The 21,357-nt window shown below is 41.2% G+C and overlaps 1 protein-coding gene across 4 annotated transcripts in view; it reads left to right on the top strand.

Moving 5' to 3' along the window:
* The window catches only part of NUP214 (nucleoporin 214), a 100,976-nt gene that overhangs the window by 27,619 nt on the left and 52,000 nt on the right, over positions 1 to 21,357 (top strand). For all 4 annotated transcript variants that reach the window (XM_060013955.1, XM_060013957.1, XM_060013956.1 and 1 more), the window contains exons 15-24: positions 55 to 141; positions 348 to 497; positions 2,059 to 2,217; positions 5,054 to 5,157; positions 10,963 to 11,145; positions 11,875 to 11,960; positions 12,064 to 12,147; positions 17,924 to 18,184; positions 18,935 to 19,096; positions 21,244 to 21,343. In XM_060013955.1, coding sequence (XP_059869938.1) covers positions 55 to 141; positions 348 to 497; positions 2,059 to 2,217; positions 5,054 to 5,157; positions 10,963 to 11,145; positions 11,875 to 11,960; positions 12,064 to 12,147; positions 17,924 to 18,184; positions 18,935 to 19,096; positions 21,244 to 21,343 — 1,376 coding nt within the window. The remainder of the gene's footprint in view (positions 1 to 54; positions 142 to 347; positions 498 to 2,058; positions 2,218 to 5,053; positions 5,158 to 10,962; positions 11,146 to 11,874; positions 11,961 to 12,063; positions 12,148 to 17,923; positions 18,185 to 18,934; positions 19,097 to 21,243; positions 21,344 to 21,357) is intronic.

The raw sequence follows: 21,357 nt of genomic DNA, 5'->3' as shown, positions 1-21,357 counted from the left end.
AAGCCATCACTTGGGGGGTGGGGTGCACTTCAAAACCTTTGCCTTTCATTTCAGGCAAAATCACTTCAGCCTCCTGTTACAGACAAGCAGGGACATCAGTGGAAAGAGTCAGACCCTGTGATGGCTGGAATCGGGGAGGAGGTAAATTTGTTCCTGCAGATTTTTCCAGAAGTAGCTCTGATAGGGAGACTTGACTGGCTCTGAGTGTGGACTCATACGTGACTGTTTTATTCTGGCATTGAGCCTTGGCTTGTCCCGGGAGTCTGTGCTGTTAGTGGGCCCGGGAGCAGCGACATGACTGCCACGCCATTCAGCCTGAGCCGTGTCCTCATCTGTGGCCTCTGCAGATCACTCACTTTCAGAAGGAGTTGGAAGAGCTGAAAGCCCGAACCTCCAAAGCCTGTTTCCAGGTGGGCACTTCTGAGGAGATGAGGATGCTGCGAACAGAATCAGATGACCTGCACACCTTTCTTTTGGAGATTAAAGAGACCACAGAGGTTTGTGGTTTTGATATTCTTCCTAAGTTGAATTGCACATTTGCAAATTGTTGTCCTAATACCCCATGGATATATATATTTTCTCTCTTCAAGAACCACCAGTGTTGTTTTTTATGTGGATGAGTGGTTTACCTAGGAATGCCTGACTTCAAACCCTACCTTTAGCACTTAATAATAAATTATGTGACTTTCGGCAAATTATTCCAGCTATTCTATGTTTTAGTTTTCTCATGTGGAAAATGGAATAATAAGTACTTTCTACCCTATTGACACAGGGCACTCTATAAAAGTTTATTCTAGTTGTTAATTTTGTTTATATATATATATATATATATATATATATATTTTTTTTTTTTTTTTTTTGGCGGTACGCGGGCCTCTCACTGTTGTGGCCTCTCCCGTTGCGGAGCACAGGCTCCGGACGCGCAGGCTCAGCGGCCATGGCTCACGGGCCCAGCCGCTCTGCGGCGTGTGGGATCTTCCCGGACCGGGGCAGGAACCCGTGTCCCCTGCATCGGCAGGCAGACTCTCAACCACTGCGCCACCAGGGAAGCCCTAGTTTAGATATATTTGAAAATTTACTCAGTTTTTTTTCTTGGTATAAAAGCAGACTTTAATGAAGATACTGTGGGTCACTTACAGGAGAAAATTTACTGTTTTTTATAGTAAATTGTTAGGTTTAAAGTAAAAGCAGGATACTTAAGAGCATATACAGTATAAAAATAACAAATATTTGTTGTTAACTATTTATTTACTGTGTTACAATTATTACTACTTACTATGTGCCAGGCATATCTATATTATCTCATTGAATCCTCACAGCTTTTCTGTGTGGTAGGCACTATTATTCTTTTTGTTTTGCAAGAACAGGAAACCAAGGCTTAGAGAGATGAAGTAATTCGCCCAAAGCCACCCAGTTACTGAGTTATAGAGCCAGGATCCCAGTTCAGACTGCCTGACTCCAGAGCTCTGGTCTTAAGTAACACACTTGGAAAGAGGAGAGTTCTCAAGGGTGGGGAAGGGATAAATTGGGAATTTGGGATTAATAGATACTACTATATGTAAAGTAGATAGACAACAAGGACCTACTGTATAGTACAGGGAACTATATTCAATATCTTGTAATAACCCATAATGGAAAAGAATCTGAAAAAGAATGAATATATATATATATATATATATGTATATATAACTGAATCACTTTGCTGTACACTTGAAACATCGTAAATCAACTATACTTCAATAAAATTTTTAAAAATTAAAAAAAAGAAAGAGGAAAGTTCTCCACGGTTTTAACAGTGATCATCTTTAGATGGCAGGATTACAGTACTTATCTTATTTCCTGAGTTTCTGATCATTAGAGTATGTATTTTTTTTAGTGAGGAAGGAAAAAAAAATGAGCATTAGTATCTTTCTTTCCAAGCAGTAAAATTCACTTTTTGCTATATTCATATGTTCATCACGTTAAATATTTGAGAAATACCACCTTCCTTGATCTAGAAAGAAAGGTTTATTTCTTGGAAATAACTTTTGTATCAATTCATCCTCATACCTTTTCTAGTCTCTTCATGGAGATATAAGTACCCTGAAAACAACTTTACTTGAGGGCTTTGCTGGTGTTGAAGAAGCCAGAGAACAAAATGAGAGAAACCGTGACTCTGGGTATCTGCACTTGCTCTATAAGAGGCCGCTGGACCCCAGGAGTGAGGCTCAGCTCCAGGTAAGGAGAGCCCCGCCAGAGCTGCTGAGAACAGACTCCTAGACAGGCACTCCTTTGGGAGGTACAGGCTTGCCCAGCTGCTTGTAAAGTTGTTCATTTCCTGCGAGTGTTGACCCACTTGGCGTAGACTCCCTTCACCGCCACAAAGAAAATGCCACTTTCCCACTTAAGGTTTTCTGGATTAAACAAAAACGTAATTCTTAATTAAACCTCAAGATTGGTAGAGAGTAGCTGTTGAAAAAGATACATTTAGAAATCAAATCAGGAATAATAATTATTAAACTAGCAACTGTTCATTGGGCACCAAGTACCCAAGTACCCTGTGAGGTGTGGTGTTTTTGTTTGTTTTTTTTAATAAATGTATTCGTTTATTTATTTATTTTTGGCTGCATTGGGTCTTCTTTGCTGCACGCGGGCTTTCTCTAGTTGTAGTGAGCAGGGGCTACTCTTCGTTGCGGTGCACGGGCTTCTCATTGTGGTGGCTTCTCTTGTTGCGGAGCATGGGCTCTAGGCGCGTGGGTTTCAGTAGTTGTGGCACACAGGCTCAGTAGTTGTGGCTCATGGGCTGTAGAGCACAGGCTCAGTAGTTGTAGCGCACGGGCTTAGTTGCTCCGCAGCATGTGGGATCTTCCCAGACCAGGGCTCAAACCCGTGTCCCCTGCATTGGCAGGCGGATTCTTAACCACTGCGCCACCAGGGAAGCCCTGTGAGGTGTTTTTTAATACATTATTTCTAGTCTTCAAAACCTGCTGCTCTGCAAGGTGAGAGTTACTGATCCCATTGTACGGATAAGGAACTGGAATATCATAGGCTAAGGAGCTTGCCCAAGGTAATGTTGATACTAGTAAGAGTGGGACCAGAATCGAAACTTCTACCTGCCGGGGCTCCTTCCTGTAACTATTAGCAAAGTTACTTTTCTCATTCTTAATTATTCCTATATTCTCTTTGAGCGAAATCTGAGTTTTGTTTCCATCTTTCAATTTATTCAAAATTGTTGCATCACAGCTTTAGTAGGGGTCATCTCCCACCACCTTGCATTTCCCTAGAATCAGGTAGGAAAGGGTGCAGGGGTGGCAGCACTGGCCTTCCTCACCTGGGACCTGAGGGCCTGTGAGTGTGGTGAACCCCCTCCTGCCTCGGAGGATTTGAGGCTGCAGACTCTACTGTTGCTGTCATTTCCATCCCACACCTGGTAAGCATACTGACAGTAGGAAAATGAAAGAAGTGGAGGCCTCCCAGAAAGGTTGAGGAACCCCTGCTGTGTCCTGCCACCCTTGAGGTATTCCTAGGTGTGTCCTTCTCCTGGGGATGGTAACCCTCTTAGCAGAGAGTGCCGACCACCTGCCTACCACTCATCACATTACAGGCCTCCACATTGAATCTGGTCACTCTTTCTTCCTACGTGCCTTTTCACGCCTTGCTCTGTGTGCAAACTAAAAGAATTCAGCTTTGGGTGAACCACTTTCCCCATTCAAGGGAAATAATTTTCTCTTTTCCACAGTGCTAAGTAGATAATAATAGCTAGCATTTATTGAATGCATACCATATACAAAAGAAAGATAAGGAATCAGAGACACAGGAACTACCCAAGTCTCACCACTAATAAATGCTGGACCCTGGAGCCTGGGGGGTCTGGCTCAGAGCCTATGCTGGACCCTGGAGCCTGGGGGGTCTGGCTCAGCCTATGCTGTTCAACGCTACACTACAGCTGGGTTAGCAGCAGCAGAAAGATCGACTTGTGAATATAACGTGGGGTGTGTTGCTGTGGGATTGCAGGTGGGGGCGCAGCTAAGCCACAGAAAAATATTTGTGATAGGCCTTAAAAGAAAAGTTTTTTTCCTGGCAGACAAAGTTGGGAGGGCATTCAGAAGAAACAAGATCAGTTAATGCACATGTATGGTCACATTTGAAGTGTCCACAGTAAAGGGCCTCCCTGTAGTCATGGAGCATTGAGTTGAAATTTGTATTTGATGCTAAGGTTACTGCTGCTTCCTGGAATCAGCCTGGCTCTCTTTACGTGACATTTTCTTCTTCAGTTAGGACACATACCCTTATCCGAAAATAATTTTGAAAATACAGTTAAACACATTAAGATCTTTGTACAGATGTAAAGAGTGTTTTCCACTGTAAAGTACATTGTCTTCATTTGTACACGTTTAATGAAATGCTATATTTTTTTAGTTTTTGAGAGTCAAATGGTATAGCCATGAAGGTTAACACTGGACCAATATTTAAAGAAAATTATTGCAGGCCTAAAATGAATTAATAGGTAAGACTTTTAATAATGGCAAATTGAGTTTCTAGTGCTGATGCTATTCTTTGTTTTTGAGAAATGGGTTTTTCCCCACTGGTGAGATGACTTATGTGTTCTACTCTATGAATAGATAGGTGCAGAAGTATTTTCAGCACTGTTTTGTAGAATAATTTGGTCTGTATTACAGTTAATTTCAGGGGTGGGAGAGCAGAAGCTAAATGGGTGCCCTGTCGGAGTAACAGAGTGCAGTGGAAAATTCCTGGGCCGTGTGGAGGTACTTTACAGGAGCTGAAAATGAGAACTAAGCAAGAACATTGGTTCCCTAGAGGCCCTAGGCCGATACGCCCTTTCTGTTTGCCTTTTCTTCACACCACCTCTCTGTCACACGCTTTAAAAGGTTGAGTTGCTGTTTTTCATTTGAGTTATAACATTCTAATATTGTATTAAAGCCTATTACGTTTTCCTTGTTCATTATGGTTCTCAGTATAAAAAGACTTCAGAGTCATTTTAACTGTTTTGATACACCTTCCTGCAAGCTACTGGACAACTGAGTCATTTTGACGTTTCATTTTTTTCTTGTAGGAAATTCGGCGCCTTCATCAGTATGTGAAATTTGCTGTCCAAGATGTGAATGATGTTCTAGACTTGGAGTGGGATCGGCATCTGGAACAAAAGAAAAAACAAAAGTGAGCGAGGTCTCTCATCCACTGTGTAGATAATTGCTGTAGCCCTTTTAAAAGATCACTTAGGAGGATTTATAAAAAACCCTACAAAGGTTCATTCCCTTTGACCCAGTCATTATACATCTAGAAATTTGTTCTACATAAATAATAGCAATATTCACAATAATTTACATAGAACAGTTTATATTACAGCGCAGTTTATGAGGGTGAAAAATTGGATTCAACCTAGTTACCCAAAAGTTAGAGGAGTGGCTAATAAATCTGGTCACATTTTTTTCTTAATGCAGAATACTGTGTAGCCATTGAATCTCATATTCTCAAAAAAATCATATTAAATATATTTTGTGTTACATGAACTGTACAAGATACATAATTCTGTAACTATTAGGTATAAAATATGAAAAAGGTAAGACATGAAATCATACTAGGTGGCCTCATTGTGGAGGTCTAATGTAGAAAAGGCTGGAAATAAATCTGTCAGAATACTCATAGTTACACCTGCAAGACGAGATCGAGAGGAATGTTTCTTTTATACTTTTCTGTATATTCCAAATTTTCCTTTGGAGGAAACATTCCTAATTAGTATGGGTAACTAAAAGGATAAGAGGAGTGGTAACAGAGGTAGAGGAAAATCTTCTATCCTGATCTTCCATCCGTGGATATTTGGTTTTATGCCTCGTGTTTTCCAGAAGGAATAGAATGCAGTACATTGTGAAAGCAGTAAGGTGCCCACAAGAAATGTGAAAACCAGGTCAGCCCTCCAAATGCTAGATTTCTGAAACACCTATACTTGATTAATGTGATTAGCCTTGTAAGGAAACAAACCAGGAAATGGTCTATTCACTTGTTTACAAAGCCGTGAGGTCACAGACTTTTAAGTGGGGCAACCTGGGTGTTGTGTCAGGGGCAGGGCTAGAAGGTGTTTAAAATTCAGTAAACAAAATTTAATACATTATATTCCACAACGTGGAGAAAAGGCTTTGTGCCCGACATGAGGAGCATAGATATGGGAGGACAGAGGTGAACACTGATCCTCCAGACACCGGCAGGGGGAAGGTTCTGTGGCCTGGAGCACTTGTCCCCGTGGGCAGTTGGGCCCCTTTAGAGATTTCAGAGCTTACTCCCCTGGTTCTGAATTCATGTTCCTCCCCATGTGAGAGAATGGCTTGACCTGACAGTGAGAACATTCTGCTCTGCTTGACAGTTGGACTTCTCTTTGCTAATTAATAAGTTGGCTTTTTAAAAAGTGCATGATGGGGAATTCCCTAGCGATTCAGTTCTTAAGACTGAGTGCTTCCACTGCAGGGGGCACTGGTTCCATCCCTGGTCGGGGAACTAAGATCCCACAAGCTGCACGGCCAATAAAATAAAATAAAATAATAAAAAATTTAAAAATGAAAATAAACAATAAAAAGTGCATGATGCAAACAGAGAAGCCAGGTTCTTTCTTCTCCTTTAAACAACCCCCATGGATTTTCTACTTAATGTGCTTTTTTTTTTTTTTTCCCCTCTGCACTTTGGCTTTCTCTAGTTGCGGCGAGCGGGGGCCACTCTTCGTTCGTTGCGGTGTGCAGGCTTCTCATTGCGGTGGCTTCTCTTGTTGCGGAGCACGGGCTCTATCTAGGCACATGGGCTTCAGTAGTTGTGGCTCGTGGGCTTAGTTGCTCCCCGGCATGTGGGATCTTCCTGGACCAGGGCTCAACCCGTGTCCCCTGCATTGGCGGGCAGATTCTTAACCACTGCACTGCCAGGGAAGTCCCATAATGTGCTTTTTTTAAGTTCCCTTTCTGTAGAGTTCAGATTCTTAAATCTGTACTATTTTTCTAGCACTTCTCTGTTTGGGGCCCTTCTCTAAATATTACCTTGTACCCTATTGAAATGCATGTTAAAAATATATGTTGAACTAACTACCTTGTCACCAGAAAGAAGGGGGACAGTTTTCCCTGTCTTCTTGTAATTCTTTTGGGTGGGTGACCCCCCCTGCTGCTAAATCATGTGCTGTTCCTCTGTTTCTTTCTTTTTTTTTTTTAACATCTTTATTGGGGTATAATTGCTTTACAATGGTGTGTTAGTTTCTGCTCTATAACAGAGTGAATCAGTTATGCATATACATATGTTCCCATATCTCTTCCCTCTTGCGTCTCCCTCCCTCCCACCCTCCCTATCCCACCCCTCCAGGCAGTCACAAAGCACCGAGTTGATATCCCTGTGCTATGCGGCTGCTTCCCACTAGCTATCTACTTACGTTTGTTAGTGTATATATGTCCATGCCTCTCTCTTGCTTTGTCACAGCTCACCCTTCCCCCTCCCCATATCCTCAAGTCCGTTCTCCAGTAGGTCTGTGTCTTTATTCCTGTCTTACCCCTAGGTTCTTCATGACATTTTTTTTTCTTAAATTCCATATATATGTGTTAGCATACGGTATTTGTCTTTCTCTTTCTGACTTACTTCACTCTGTATGACGGACTCTAGGTCTATCCACCTCATTACAAATAGCTCAATTTCGTTTCTTTTTATGGCTGAGTAATATTCCATTGTATATATGTGCCACATCTTCTTTATCCATTCATCGGATGATGGGCACTTAGGTTGTTTCCATCTCCGGGCTATTGTAAATAGAGCTGCAATGAACATTTTGGTGCATGACTCTTTTTGGATTTTGGTTTTCTCAGGGTATATGCCCAGTAGTGGGATTGCTGGGTCATATGGTAGTTCTATTTGTAGTTTTTTAAGGAACCTCCATACTGTTCTCCATAGTGGCTGAACCAATTCACATTCCCACCAGCAGTGCAAGAGTGTTCCCTTTTCTCCACACCCTCTCCAGCATTTATTGTTTCTAGATATTTTGATGATGGCCATTCTGACTGGTGTGAGATGATATCTCATTGTAGTTTTGATTTGCATTTCTCTAATGATTAATGATGTTGAGCATTCTTTCATGTGTTTGTTGGCAGTCTGTATATCTCCTTTGGAGAAATGTCTATTTAGGTCTTCTGCCCATTTTTGGATTGGGTTGTTTGTTTTTTTGTTATTGAGCTGCATGAACTGCTTGTAAATTTTGGAAATTAATCCTTTGTCAGTTGCTTCATTTGCAAATATTTTCTCCCATTCTGAGGGTTGTCTTTTGGTCTTGTTTATGGTTTCCTTTGCTGTGCAAAAGCTTTGAAGTTTCATTAGGTCCCATTTGTTTATTTTTGTTTTTATTTCCATTTCTCTAGGAGGTGGGTCAAAAAGGCTCTTGCTGTAATTTATGTCATAGAGTGTTCTGCCTATGTTTTCCTCTAAGAGTTTGATAGTGTCTGGCCTTACATTTAGGTCTTTAATCCATTTTGAGTTTATTTTTGTGTATGCTGTTAGGGAGTGATCTAATCTCATACTTTTACATGTACCTGTCCAGTTTTCCCAGCACCACTTATTGAAGAGGCTGTCCTTTCTCCACTGTACATTCCTGCCTCCTTTATCAAAGATAAGGTGACCATATGTGCGTGGGTTTATCTCTGGGCTTTCTATCCTGTTCCATTGATCTATCTTTCTGTTTTTGTGCCAGTACCATACTGTCTCGATTACTGTAGCTTTGTAGTATAGTCTGAAGTCAGGGAGCCTGATTCCTCCAACTCCGTTTTTCGTTCTCAAGATTGCTTTGGCTATTCGGGGTCTTTTGTGTTTCCATACAAATTGTGAAATTTTTTGTTCTAGTTCTGTGAAATATGCCAGTGGTAGTTTGATAGGGATTGCATTGAATCTACAGATTGCTTTGGGTAGTAGAGTCATTTTCACAATGTTGATTCTTCCAATCCAAGAACATGGTTTATCTCTCCATCTATTTGTATCATCTTTAATTTCTTTCATCAGTGTCTTATAATTTTCTGCATACAGGTCTTTTGTCTCCTTAGGTAGGTTTATTCCTAGATATCTTATTCTTTTTGTTGCAATGGTAAATGGGAGTGTTCTCTTGATTTCCCTTTCAGATTTTTCATCATTAGTGTATAGGAATGCCAGAGATTTCTGTGCATTAATTTTGTATCCTGCAACTTTACCAAATTCATTGATTATCTCTAGTAGTTTTCTGGTGGCATCTTTAGGATTCTCTATGTATAGTATCATGTCATCTGCAAACAGTGACAGCTTTACTTCTTCTTTTCCGATTTGGATTCCTTTTCTTCTCTGATTGCTGTGGCTAAAACTTCCAAAACTATGTTGAATAAGAATGGTGAGAATGGGCAACCTTGTCTTGTTCCTGATCTTAGTGGAAATGCTTTCAGTTTTTCACCATTGAGGATGATGTTGGCTGTGGGCTTGTCATATAAGGCCTTTATTATGTTGAGGAAAGTTCCCTCTGTGCCTACTTTCTGCAGGATTTTTATCATAAATGGTTGTTGAATTTTGTCAAAAGCTTCCTCTGCATCTATTGAGATGATCATATGGTTTTTCTCCTTCAATTTGTTAATACGGTTTATCACATTGATAGGTTTGCATATATTGAAGAATCCTTGGATTCCTGGAATAAACCCCACTTGATGATGGTGTATGATCCTTTTAATGTGCTGTTGGATTCTGTTTGCTAGTATTTTGTTGAGGATTTTTGCATCTATGTGCATCAGTGATATTAGCCTGTAGTTTTCTTTCTTTGTGACATCCTCGTCTGGTTTTGGTATCAAGGTGATGGTGGCCTCGTAGAAGGAATTTGGGAGTGTTCCTCCCTCTGCTTATTTTGGAAGAGTTTGAGAAGGATAGGTGTTAGCTCTTCTCTAAGTGTTTGATAGAATTCACCTGTGAAGCCATCTGGTCCTGGGCTTTTGTTTGTTGGAAGATTTTTAATCACAGTTTCAATTTCAGTGCTTGTGATTGGTCTGTTCATATTTTCTATTTCTTCCTGATTCAGTCTTGGCAGGTTGTGCATTTCTAAGAATTTGTCCATTTCTTCCAGGTTGTCCATTTTATTGGCATAGAGTTGCTTGTAGTAATCTCTCATGATCTTTTTTATTTCTGCAGTGTCAGTTGTTACTTCTCCTTTTTCATTTCTAATTCTGTTGATTTTAGTCTTCTCCCTTTCTTTCTTGATGAGTCTGGCTAATGGTTTATCAATTTTGTTTATTTTCTCAAAGAACCAGCTTTTAGTTTTATTGATCTTTGCTATTGTTTCCTTCATTTGTTTTTCATTTATTTCTGATCTGATTTTTATGATTTCTTTCCTTCTGCTAACTTTGGGGTTTTTTTGTTGTTCTTTCTCTAATTGCTTTAGGTGCAAGGTTAGGTTGTTTACTCGAGATGTTTCCTGCTTCTTAAGGTGGGCTTGTATTGCTATAAACTTCCCTCTTAGAACTGCTTTTGCTGCATCCCATAGGTTTTGGGTCATTGTGTCCCCATTGTCATTTGTTTCTAGGTATTTTTTTGACAGCACTCTGAAGAAATGACTGACTCCCTAGATTTGCCTGTACCCTTGGGCTTTTTCTTTTTATTTCATATAATTTACATACAGAGAAATATGCATATCCTAAATATATAACTGGATGAATTTTCCCCCATTTCTTCCCTGGAACCCATCTGAGGTTCTGTCTGGCTGTGCTGTCCTCTGCTGCAGGCCCGGTCCTGCACATCCTAAGCTACTCTTTCCTCCTTACACTTTATCCTCGTTAGGCTTTCATCCCCTTTTTACGTTCTAATAATTTCTTGATGTTTCTTTCCCACTAGTGGTTCTCCAGTTCAGTCTTCTCACTGTTACAGTTGTAGTTTTTTTTTTTCCATTCGGTGGGGAGTTCCTTTACTTGAACCATTCACATTTAATTCTTTCCTCCTTGCTCTCAACAGGCGCCTGTTTGTGCCAGAGCGAGAGACGCTGTTTAACACCCTTGCCAACAACCGGGAAATCATCAACCAACAGAGGAAGAGGCTGAATCACCTGGTGGATAGTCTCCAGCAGCTCCGTCTTTATAACCAAACCTCCCAGTGGGGCCTTCCCTTGGATGTCCCCTCGCAGAGCAGCACTCACAGGTGTGCAGGAGGATGGGCCTGTTAATGCCACGTGCACTCAATAAATGTGGTTTGATGAACGAATAAATAGAGTTAGGTGGAGTAGTCTTAGAATGGTTCACATGTGGCTTTGAAAGTGACTCTGCTGTCTCTCACCTGTGTGAGCCTGGTCAGATTCCTCACCCTCTCTGATCCTTTGTTCCTTTGCCAAAAAGTCGGGCTAACAGTACGTGCCTCATGGCATTACTGGAGAGTTTAAAACTGAGTCTTTAAAGCACCTAGTAGTGTGCCTGATGAAACAGATGCTCATTAGATGATAGCAGACGCTATAGTCACCGTATTATTGTTCAGTTGAAAATTAACTCTCAGGATTAGGTTGACCAATTTGTCTTGAAGCTCAGATTTATCATTTTGCAAGAGTGTGGAGATTTCAGACCCTGCAGTTAGACAGTTTACCCCCGAAGTTACCAAGGTGGTCTCGTGTTTCTGCCTTTAGGCTGAACGTGTAGATTTTAATTGCCCTTCCTGCTGGAGCCCCGTTGGTGGTGTGTTTGCTCTGGGGTTCGGATATAATATTGAGACTGGGATCTCTTTCCTCTTGGATTAATTTCCTTGATTGGTCAGATTTTCCATTTCTGTATTGGGATGCTCTCACATCTTGCCTTTATGTTTAGGAGGATAATGTACCACCACCACCACCCCGATTTCTCAGGTCGTAGTTGGTTCATGTGTAACACTATCCTACTTCAGTTTTGACAGTGACCTCGAAAGCCTGCGCAATGCTTTGTTGAAAACAACCATAGACTTTCAAACCAAACCCTTGCCCAAAGTCGCAGGTAAATGAGTTCTTCCCGGTCTTTAAACTCTTTGTTCTCTTTCATCTACTGACATCTTAAAAACCGAGTCTTACGCATTTATGGGTTCATGAATTTCTTGCAGCTAAACTGTCCCCCGTGAAACAGGCACAGCTGAGAAACTTCTTGGCCAAGAGGAAGACCCCACCGGTGAGATCTACTGCTCCAGGTAGAGGAAACTGGTCCTGAATTTTTAGGATAAACCATATAGTACATGGTGTGGGAGTAGGATGGTGTGTGTGTGTGTCTGTGTGTGTGTGTGTGTCTGTGTGTGTGTTTTCCTTTTGTTCTTGATGGGAGACAGAGATCCATTTGAATATTGGGGTAAGAAGCAGCTTATACATGGTCAATGAAGCAGTTCAAGGTAGTTATTCTGGCGTTTACACTGTGTTTTCTGTGGTCCTTAGGTTCTGTGGCAGTGGTTCTCAAGGGTTTTGGGGGAAGCTGAGCTGGCTCCAGGGGTCCTAGCCTCTGCTTTACCTAGAGAAGCTTTACTTTTCTGATTGATATGGGGTTTTGAGTAAGGCTGCATTTGAAAAAAAGATGTTCTAAGAAAGAAGAAAAAAAACCTACAGATTAGGGAATGATGGCTAAAAACACTTGCTGAAAAGAAGCCATATACCTGATAAATATTTTGTCATGAAATTGTCTATATAATTACCTGAATCTGCTTTTAAAGAAATATTTGTTAGATGCAACTTTAGGCATAACCGTGCTTTGCTCTAGTGCCTATAACTGCTTTTTTCTTTGAAACTATGTTTTGAGTTGAAATTTTTATTTTTTTGACTGCATTGGATCTTCGTTGCTGCACGCGGGCTTTCTCTAGTTGTGGCGAGCAGGGGCTACTCTTCATTGTGGTGCGCGGGCTTCTCATTGCGGTGGCTTCTCCTGTTGCGGAGCATGGGCTCTAGGCGCGGGCTCAGCACGCGTAGCCAAGCTTTTTGGTAAATCAGGATCCAGTTCAGGATTGTACATTGCATTAAGCCGCTGTCCTCCTTAGTCTCCTTTATTTTTCCTTTTTGATAGTTTTACTGCTTAAGCTTGCCTCCCCAAACACCGTAATTTGGTTTTGCCTGTTTTTGGGGCTTTGGATACTGCGGAAGTCCATTTATTTATTCTCTGGATGGGTTTCTCTTACTCTACATCAGGTTTCTAAGAGTCATCCATGTTGCTGCATGTAGCTGTTCGTTTTTGTTGCTTCGGTGTATGAATATACTGCATTTGTTTATCCATTCTCCTTTTGGTGGACATTCACTGTTTGCAGTTTTTAGCTGTAACATAGTAGAATGTTGCTCTGAACATTCTTGTGCTTGTCCCTTGAGGTACACGTGTATGTCTTTTATGTGGTCTTGTGGCTCCGAGTGGAATTGTGTCTCGTACTCTGTCCCTGTGCTCAGCTTCAGATTCTGCGTGCAGTTCTCTTGTAGCAAGTCACACTTGGCCATCAGTGTATGAATATTCCAGCTGTTCCACAGCCTTGCCAAGCTTGATATTATCAATCTTTTTCCTTTTAATTCTGCTGGTGTCACCCTTCTATGTATTTAATTACCATTTGGGTATCTTCTTTTGTGAAGTGCCTGATTAAATCCTTTGCTCATCTGTCTGTTGGATAATCTGTCCTGCTGATTTGTAAAAGTTTTTATCAGTTCTTGATACCAGCGTTTTGTTGGTTATACGAGTTTGTAGTTATTCACTTTGTTGCTTTTTAGCCTCTTAGTATCTTTTGGCAAAGAGAAGTTCTTAATTTTAAAACAGATTTTTCAGCCTTTCTTTTATGGTCAGTTCCTGTTGTTCTGTTGAAGAAATCTTTCTCTACCTCTAGGTAACAAGAGTATGTATGCACCTTTATTATTGTCTAGAAATGTTAATGCTTTGCCTTTCAAATTTAGATCTGCTATCTACCTGAAATTGATTTTTTAAACAACTTTATTGAGGTATAATTTGCGTATCATAATATTCACCTGTTGTGTGTAGTTTGACGATTTTTGGTAAATTTACTGAATTGTATAACCATCACCACATTCCAGTTTTAAAACATTTCCATCACTTAAGAAGTTGCCTCATGCTGTTTGTAATCAGTTCCTATTCTGCTCCCAGCAACCACTGATCCGTTTTCTTGCTCTGTGGAACTGCCTTTTTTAGAAACTGCGTATAAATGGAATCACATGTAGTCTTTTGCTTTAGCTTCTTTCCCTTAGTATAACTTTAAGGTTCACCCATGATGTGTATCATGTATTAGTAATTCATTCCTTTTTATTGCTGAATGGTATTCCATTGCATGGGTAGACCATATTTCGTTTATACTATCTGGAATTGATTTTTGTGTATGATACAAAGTATGGCTCTCATGTCATTTTTTTGTATTTAGATATCTGATTGTCCCAACACTGTTTAGTGAAGATTCTTCCTCCCCGCTTAGTGCCCGCCTTTGTTGTAAATCGGTTTTCCTTATACTGTAGGTCTGATGGTCTGTACACTGATTAGAAACCACTGCCACCACTCTGCCTCAATTAACTGGTGCTAAAATAAGTCTCAATACTGGTTTTTTTCCTAAATCCTAAAGCTATGCTGTTCAATATGGTAGCCTATTCAAATTTAAATTAATAAAAATTAAATAAAGTAAAAAATTCAGTTAATCCCAGCAGCCACATTTCAAGTGCTCACTAGGTACACGTGACTAGTGGCTACTGTAATGGGAAATGCAGACAGAACATTTCATCATCACAGAAGTTTCTACAGTCTCGAGTATGGGTTGGCAAACTGTTTCTTAAAGAGCTGGATAGTAAATATGTAGTAAATATGTAGTCTCTATGGTACCTAGTGAACTCTGCCCTTGTAATAGGAAAGCAGCCACAGACTGTATGTAAACAGATGGGCATGCCTATGCTTCAGTAAAACTTTATTTATAAAAGCACGCAGCTAGCTCATGGTTGTAGTTTGCTGACCCATGATCTAGAATGTTCTGGCTCTTCTTGGTGCTTTCCGTTTCCATATTAATATTACAATTGCCTTGTTAAGTTCTACCACCCTCAGCCCTCAAAGAGTTGAGATTTTGATGGGGATTGTGTTGAATCTCTAAATTGACTTAGAAGAATTGACATTTGTACAGTGTTGATCTTTCATTTCCTAGACATGGCGTATGTTTATTTGGGTCTTTAATTTTTCTAAATGTTTTCTGCATGGAGGACGTGCACATCTTTTGTTAGATTTATTCCTAAGTTTGATATTTTTGATGCTTTTATAATGCTGGGGGCTTTTTCCTTAAATTTCACTTTATTTTATGTTAGATATAGTATATAGAAATGTACTAGATTTTTTGGTATGTTGACTGAATCTAGCATCTTGGCTGACTCATTTCAAATAATATGTCTGTAGCTATTTCTTGGACTTTCTGTGGAAACAATTATACCTTCCATGGATATGAACACTTTTGTTTCTGCTTTTTATTTAATTTTCTTACCTTATTTCACTGGCTAGGACCTCCAATGCAAAGTCCAATAAAAGGGGTGAGTGGGCATCCTTGCCTTTATCTCAAAGGGAACACTTTCTGTAGTTCCTCGTAAGATAATGAGGTTTGCTGCGTCTACTGACATGATCATGAGTTCTACCCCTTCTTCTTCCTGTTAATGTGGCTTTCTGCCTGTACTGATCTGAGCTAGCATTTAAGCAGAGTAAGATTCTTTAGGTTTCGGTGGGGCCCCCTTTCTAGTGCCAGGAAGGTAGCTGCAGCCTTGATCACAGCAGGAAGCAGCATGTGTCAGCTGCGGAGGCAGCATCATTGGGACAGTTGAGCAGACCAGGCTCCTGGCCTCTGCAAGTGAGCATGGCCATTGCATTTTTCAGTTGATGGGTGTCCCTCCACCCAAATCCAATGAATGGCATCAGAAAGATGAAGGAAGGAAACTGAGAGCACCCCCAGGTGGTATCAGACCTTGGGAGTGAAAGTTATTTCCGTTTTCTATCCAGTTCCTGAAGGTGATGAGTCTGAGTCATCTCTTGTTGCTATTAACTCTCAGGAAGTGGGATTTTAGAGAAATCAGTGAGAGCAGTGTGGCCCTAAGAGAGTGTGGGGTTTATATTAGTTTTCTGTGGATGCCGTGTAACAAATTATCACAAATGTAGTGGCCTATAACACCACCTGTTTATAATCTCACAGTTGTGTGTGTCAGAAGTCCAGGCGCAGCATGGCCCTGCTGGGTCCTCTGCTCGGGGCTCACAGGCTGAAATCAGTGTTGGCTGGTCTGAGCTCTCATCTAAAGGCTCTGGGGAAGATCCTGCTTCTGAGTTGTTGGCAGAATTCGGTTCCTTGCAGCTATAAGACTGAGGTCCTCATTTGCTTTGCATGTGCCCCCGGCCCCCTTCCTCTGCAGTCCAGCAACAGCGCATTGAATGCTTCTGTGCCCCCACTTCTGCCACCTCTCTCTGCTTCCTCTTGTGCTTCTTTTCTCTACCTTTAAGGGCTCTTGAGATTCTACACTGGGCCCACCTGGAAAATCCAGGCTAACCTCTCTGTTCTAAGGTCAACTGGTTAGTAACCTTAATCGTGTCTGCAAAATCCCTTTGGCCGTGTAATATAACCATCTAACAGAACATAACCATGGGTGTGGCACTGGGGGCAAGGGTCATGGGGTCAAAATTCTACCTAGCACAGGGTATTTTATATATAACAGAGTATTGTTAAGAACATGGTCTTTCGAGTCGGATACACGCCAAGTTTGAATTCCGGCTCTACCACCTACCAACTTCGTGACCTTGGGCAAATTACTCAGCCTTTCTATAACCATAAAGTCAGATAACAGGAATTTCTAATTTAGATGCTTTGAGCAGTACCTGGTACCAGGTGAGTTCTCAATAAATGTTAACTGCAGTTTTACTGGTGGTGCTGGTGGTTATGGAGGGACTTGCTAAGTGACCCTGCTGCACACTGACCTGCATCAGAACACTTTGGTACAGTGCTGTCCCGTAGGACTTCCTGCAGTGGTGACGATGTTCTGGGTCTGTGCTCTCCAGTATAGCAGTTAAGCTGTGGCTCTTGAGCACTTCAGAGGGGGCTGGTGCAACTTAGGATTCCAAGTTTTCATTGATTTACTTTACGTTACTTTTAATGTAAATAGCCACGCATGGCTGGTGCAGCAGCAGCGGCGCCAGCACACAGCGTTGGTTTTCACTTGCATTTATTTATGTTCCGGTTCCATTATGACAAATAAAATCTTGCAGAGTGATGTGCCTATAGGGCAAAAAAGTCAGTAAATATTAGCAATACTTTAACATAACTTGAGGAGGAGAGAGGGCTGTTTTTTGTTTGATTTTGGGTTTTTTCCAATATACAGACAGTAACATGACTTCTGAAATTGACGGTAGAAAGTAACATGGCATATTACCCCATAGTTTATGGAAGGAAAAAAACAGGGAAGGTGAAAATCAATCTTCGATTTCAGTGATTTTTTTGTTTTAACCTAATTGATTCAGAAGAATGATTAGATTTACGTGGCAGTGTTTGAGACCCTCAGCATTGAGGACATGATGTCTTTTCCAGTTTGCGTTAGGCCTGTTCTCAGAAGTTTATTGTTGGAAGGCAGTGGCAGCACTGCGACTGTTTACTCTGCTCTGGAAGCTTGTCTGTTGCTTTTCTGAGACCGTGTTATTGCCTGTGAACTTCCTGCTTTTACACCAGCATGCATCCCCTCTCTCACCTCACATCATTTTTTTTGTTTAACAGTCAAAATGTTCTTGTCCTACACAGCTCGGTTTTGTAAAGCCCATTTGAGCAAAAAGTATCTTTGTTCGCATTCAGCAGCAGCTGCTTCCACATAAAATAAGTAATAATTAAGTCAATTTATAAATTGGATATTTCTCTAGCGGCAGTGAAAATTACATAGCTTTTGGACTTGAATTGTCTTTTGGACTTGAATTGTCTAAGTTGTGTTTTGTTTTGGGCTTTGTAGCCAGCCTGTCCCGGTCAGCTTTCCTGTCTCAGAGGTATTATGAAGACTTGGATGAAGTCAGCTCAACGTCATCCATTTCCCAGTCTCTGGAAGGTGAAGACACACGGGCATCCTGTAAGGATGACGAAGCAGTGGTCCAGGTTCCCCGGCATGCTCCTGTGGTTCGGACGCCTTCCATCCAGCCCAGTCTTTTGCCCCAGGCGACTCCTTTTGCTAAATCTCACCTGATTCATGGTTCACCAGGTGTGATGGGGACTTCAGGTAAGTAAACAGTGAGACAGGAAATGATCTTTTTTTCCCTAAGAGATCTCTAACTCCTGTAACTGGGTTTTATATTATCGCACCCATAAGTCATGGGTTCCAGCCCATTTCTGTTAATATTCTAGAAATTACAGGACAGATTCAAGAGGTGTGTTCCCCTTGAAAGTGGTTGGTAGGACCTGAGCAAGAGGATACCCTGCAAGGTTCACAGTTACTGCTTTACTGTGGAGCACAACTTGTGCCTTTCACGTCCCACCTCCTTTCAGCTCCTCCATTGTAGCCATGGTGTGCCTCAGAGTTCACCAGCCAGAATGCTCATTGTCTGTGTTGGCTCGCGGATGTGACCTGTGTTGTTCTGTCACACCTTATTTCAGAGCATCAGGACTTTGTATTGCAGTGACTTCTAAGAGGACAAAGCCGGGCATGAGGTACCAGAATGGAGAGATTTTATGAGAGGAGAGCAGGACATTGCTCTGCTTTGGCACAAAAGTTATATCTTGCTCAGTGTCAGAGGAAATGATCATGTGAAGTATTTTCACTAATAGAAGTAGGCAGGCAAATTGCCTGCAGCATCTTTGAAAGGTAAAAGTGCCAGCCTGTCAGGTTGCCAGTACTTTCCTGTGTTAATGCTTAAGGATTTTTAATCTTAACATTTTCCGTGCAACCACACATGGAGAATTTACCATTTTAATTTTTGTATTTTCTTCTTCTCTGACCCATTCTCTCACTTAATTTATCTTTTTTCCTCAGTGTCTGCACCTGCTAGCAAAATTATTCCCCAAGGGGCTGATAGCACAATGCTTGCAACAAAAACCGTGAAGCATGGCGCCCCTGGCCCTTCCCACCCCATCTCTGCTCCCCAGGCGGCCGCTGCAGCAGCCCTGAGACGGCAGATGGCCAGTCAGTCTCCAGGTAAAAACATCTGTGCAGGGGCTGATGGTGAGCTGTCTGAGCCCCAGGCCAGGACACAGGTGCCAAGAAATGGCGGGCTCTCTTTGCTGCCCTTCAGAAGACAAGGCTGATGTGACAGGTCTCTCACCTTTTGGGGGAGAGAGCTCTGCGAAGGCAGAGACTTAGTCGGGAACTTTCCTTTGAAGGGGCAGTATTATCTGCCACATTCAGTTAAGTGGGAGATCAGTGGGGTTTTTTGATGGCGTTGTTAATCCCTACTTTGGAATAATGTCTGCTTTAAGCCCAAAATTAATCTTCGCAGTTAGATCACCTAATAACATTAGAGTTGTCTGATGGTATCTGAAGGATCCCAGCCACCCTCTGAGGTGGGTATAAGTATGCCCATTTTGCTTTTGAGTAATGTAAGGTTTGGAGAGGTGAAGGGCAGCTGACCAATACGTAACAAAACCCAGACTCCAACCCTGTGTTCTTTGTATTGTAGTACAGCTTTTTCTTAAGACTGCAAATTTAAGATGGAAACTTGACAGATGAAAACTCTAAGAAGCTAATCAGCTTTTGCATTTTGTCAGTGGTTTGTGGCTATCCGTAATTTTCTGCATTAAGATTTATAGGTAGTTCGCCTCGGGACCTCAGTTATCACTAGCTATCAGTCTTTACAAGCCAGTGGTTCTCAGCCAGAGGCTATTTGCCCCACCCGTCTCCCCTCCAACAGTTGGCAGTGTTGCTGCCATTTAGTGGGTAGAGGCCAGGAATGCTGCAAAAAAAATCCTAAATGCACAAGACAACCCCACAACAAAGGATTATCCAGCCCCAAAATGTCAATAGTGCCAAGGTTGAGAAACTCGGCTATAAATCAAATATTTTTGTTTTAGCTGAATAAAATTATTTTTTAGTTCTGTAACTGCTTAGAACACATACCAATTTAGACTAAAATTTTAAAAGACTAAAAAAACATGATGGTTTTATTTAGACAAAAAAGAATTACCATTATATAATAAAGATTTCTAAGAAAAGTTCAAATATTAAAACACTTATTAAGCCATCTAAAATAGAAATGAAAGAGCAAAAACCGGAGAACTTTTTAAGGCACTTTTGAGCGGTCTGAAAAAATAAGAAACCTTTGATGTTTTAAATATTTGTTGGACCAAGCAGAATCTTAGCATTGTGCTGAACAGGCCCCAAATAAAGCTGATTGAGTTGGTTATTTATAAACTTAAATCTGTCAGGATTTAGGATTATTCCACTCTCAGCAGGAGGTGGTGTGATGTCTATTATCATTTTGGAAGCAAATATGTCTAAGGTGTAGGCACCTCTGAATGTGAAGGATGAAATACATGCGGTCATGGGCAAGATGTCCCCTGGTTACCTCTCTGAACAAGGGAGTGAAGTGAGCTGCCATGGACCCACCGTCCTACCTGGGCTACAGCTTTCAACTTTGCCCAAAGTATAGTTGGAAGAGATCTAAGAGCTTTGCTTAGGCCTTCTTAATAGTTAATTATGAAATATCATTGTCTTGGGCCACAGCTTTAAATTATAAGACACAAAAAAGGAGATATGAAAGCTGACAAGCCTAAGATAGATAAGTAGGTGTCAAGTCAATCCCTGTTACCATTCCTTAATTCAGGCCTCTTGGCCTCATTTTTCACATTTTATTCATCGTGTCTGTCTCACTAAGGCATGAGCTTCTTTAGACAAGGAACTATGTTTTAGACCTTTTTTTGTATTCCCAGCACCTGAGTCCGACAATAATAAGCTCATGCGAAAGAGTGGTTGAATGAATGAATGCATGATGGATGGCAGAAGCCCTTAGTCCTAGCACTACTAATCCTCTAGCTCCTTCTGCCCTTTTCCAGGGCGAGCCAACAATATGGCGGGTATCTCAGCTCTACTGTATAAAAGCTGGCTAGGGAATTCCTTGTTTCTAAACTAGTACATTTGCTTAAATTGCATGAAGCTTCACCAAGTAACTTTTCTGAGTGGAGTAGGCCAGATGCTCCGCTGAGCACAGTGCTGCAGGACGACCTAGATTTCCTTTATATAGTAAGTGCATTCTGCTTGAGTTTGTGTCCTAGTGATTCATTATACCTGGCTAGAATTTTTGATCCTTTACTGCAATTAATGTGCCTTTCTCTTCTCTATTTAAATAGCTGTCAGTACTTTGACCGAATCAACTTTGAAGAATGTCCCTCAAGTGGTAAATGTGCAGGAATTGAAGAATAATCCTACAGCCCCCTCTGCAGCGATGGGGTATGTTACTACTT

This window comes from Delphinus delphis, chromosome 6 (assembly GCF_949987515.2).
Source record: "Delphinus delphis chromosome 6, mDelDel1.2, whole genome shotgun sequence".
Taxonomy (NCBI): Eukaryota; Metazoa; Chordata; class Mammalia; order Artiodactyla; family Delphinidae; genus Delphinus; species Delphinus delphis.
The sequence above is the reverse complement of the archived record's forward strand: the minus strand, read 5'-3'. Positions and strand labels throughout refer to the sequence as shown.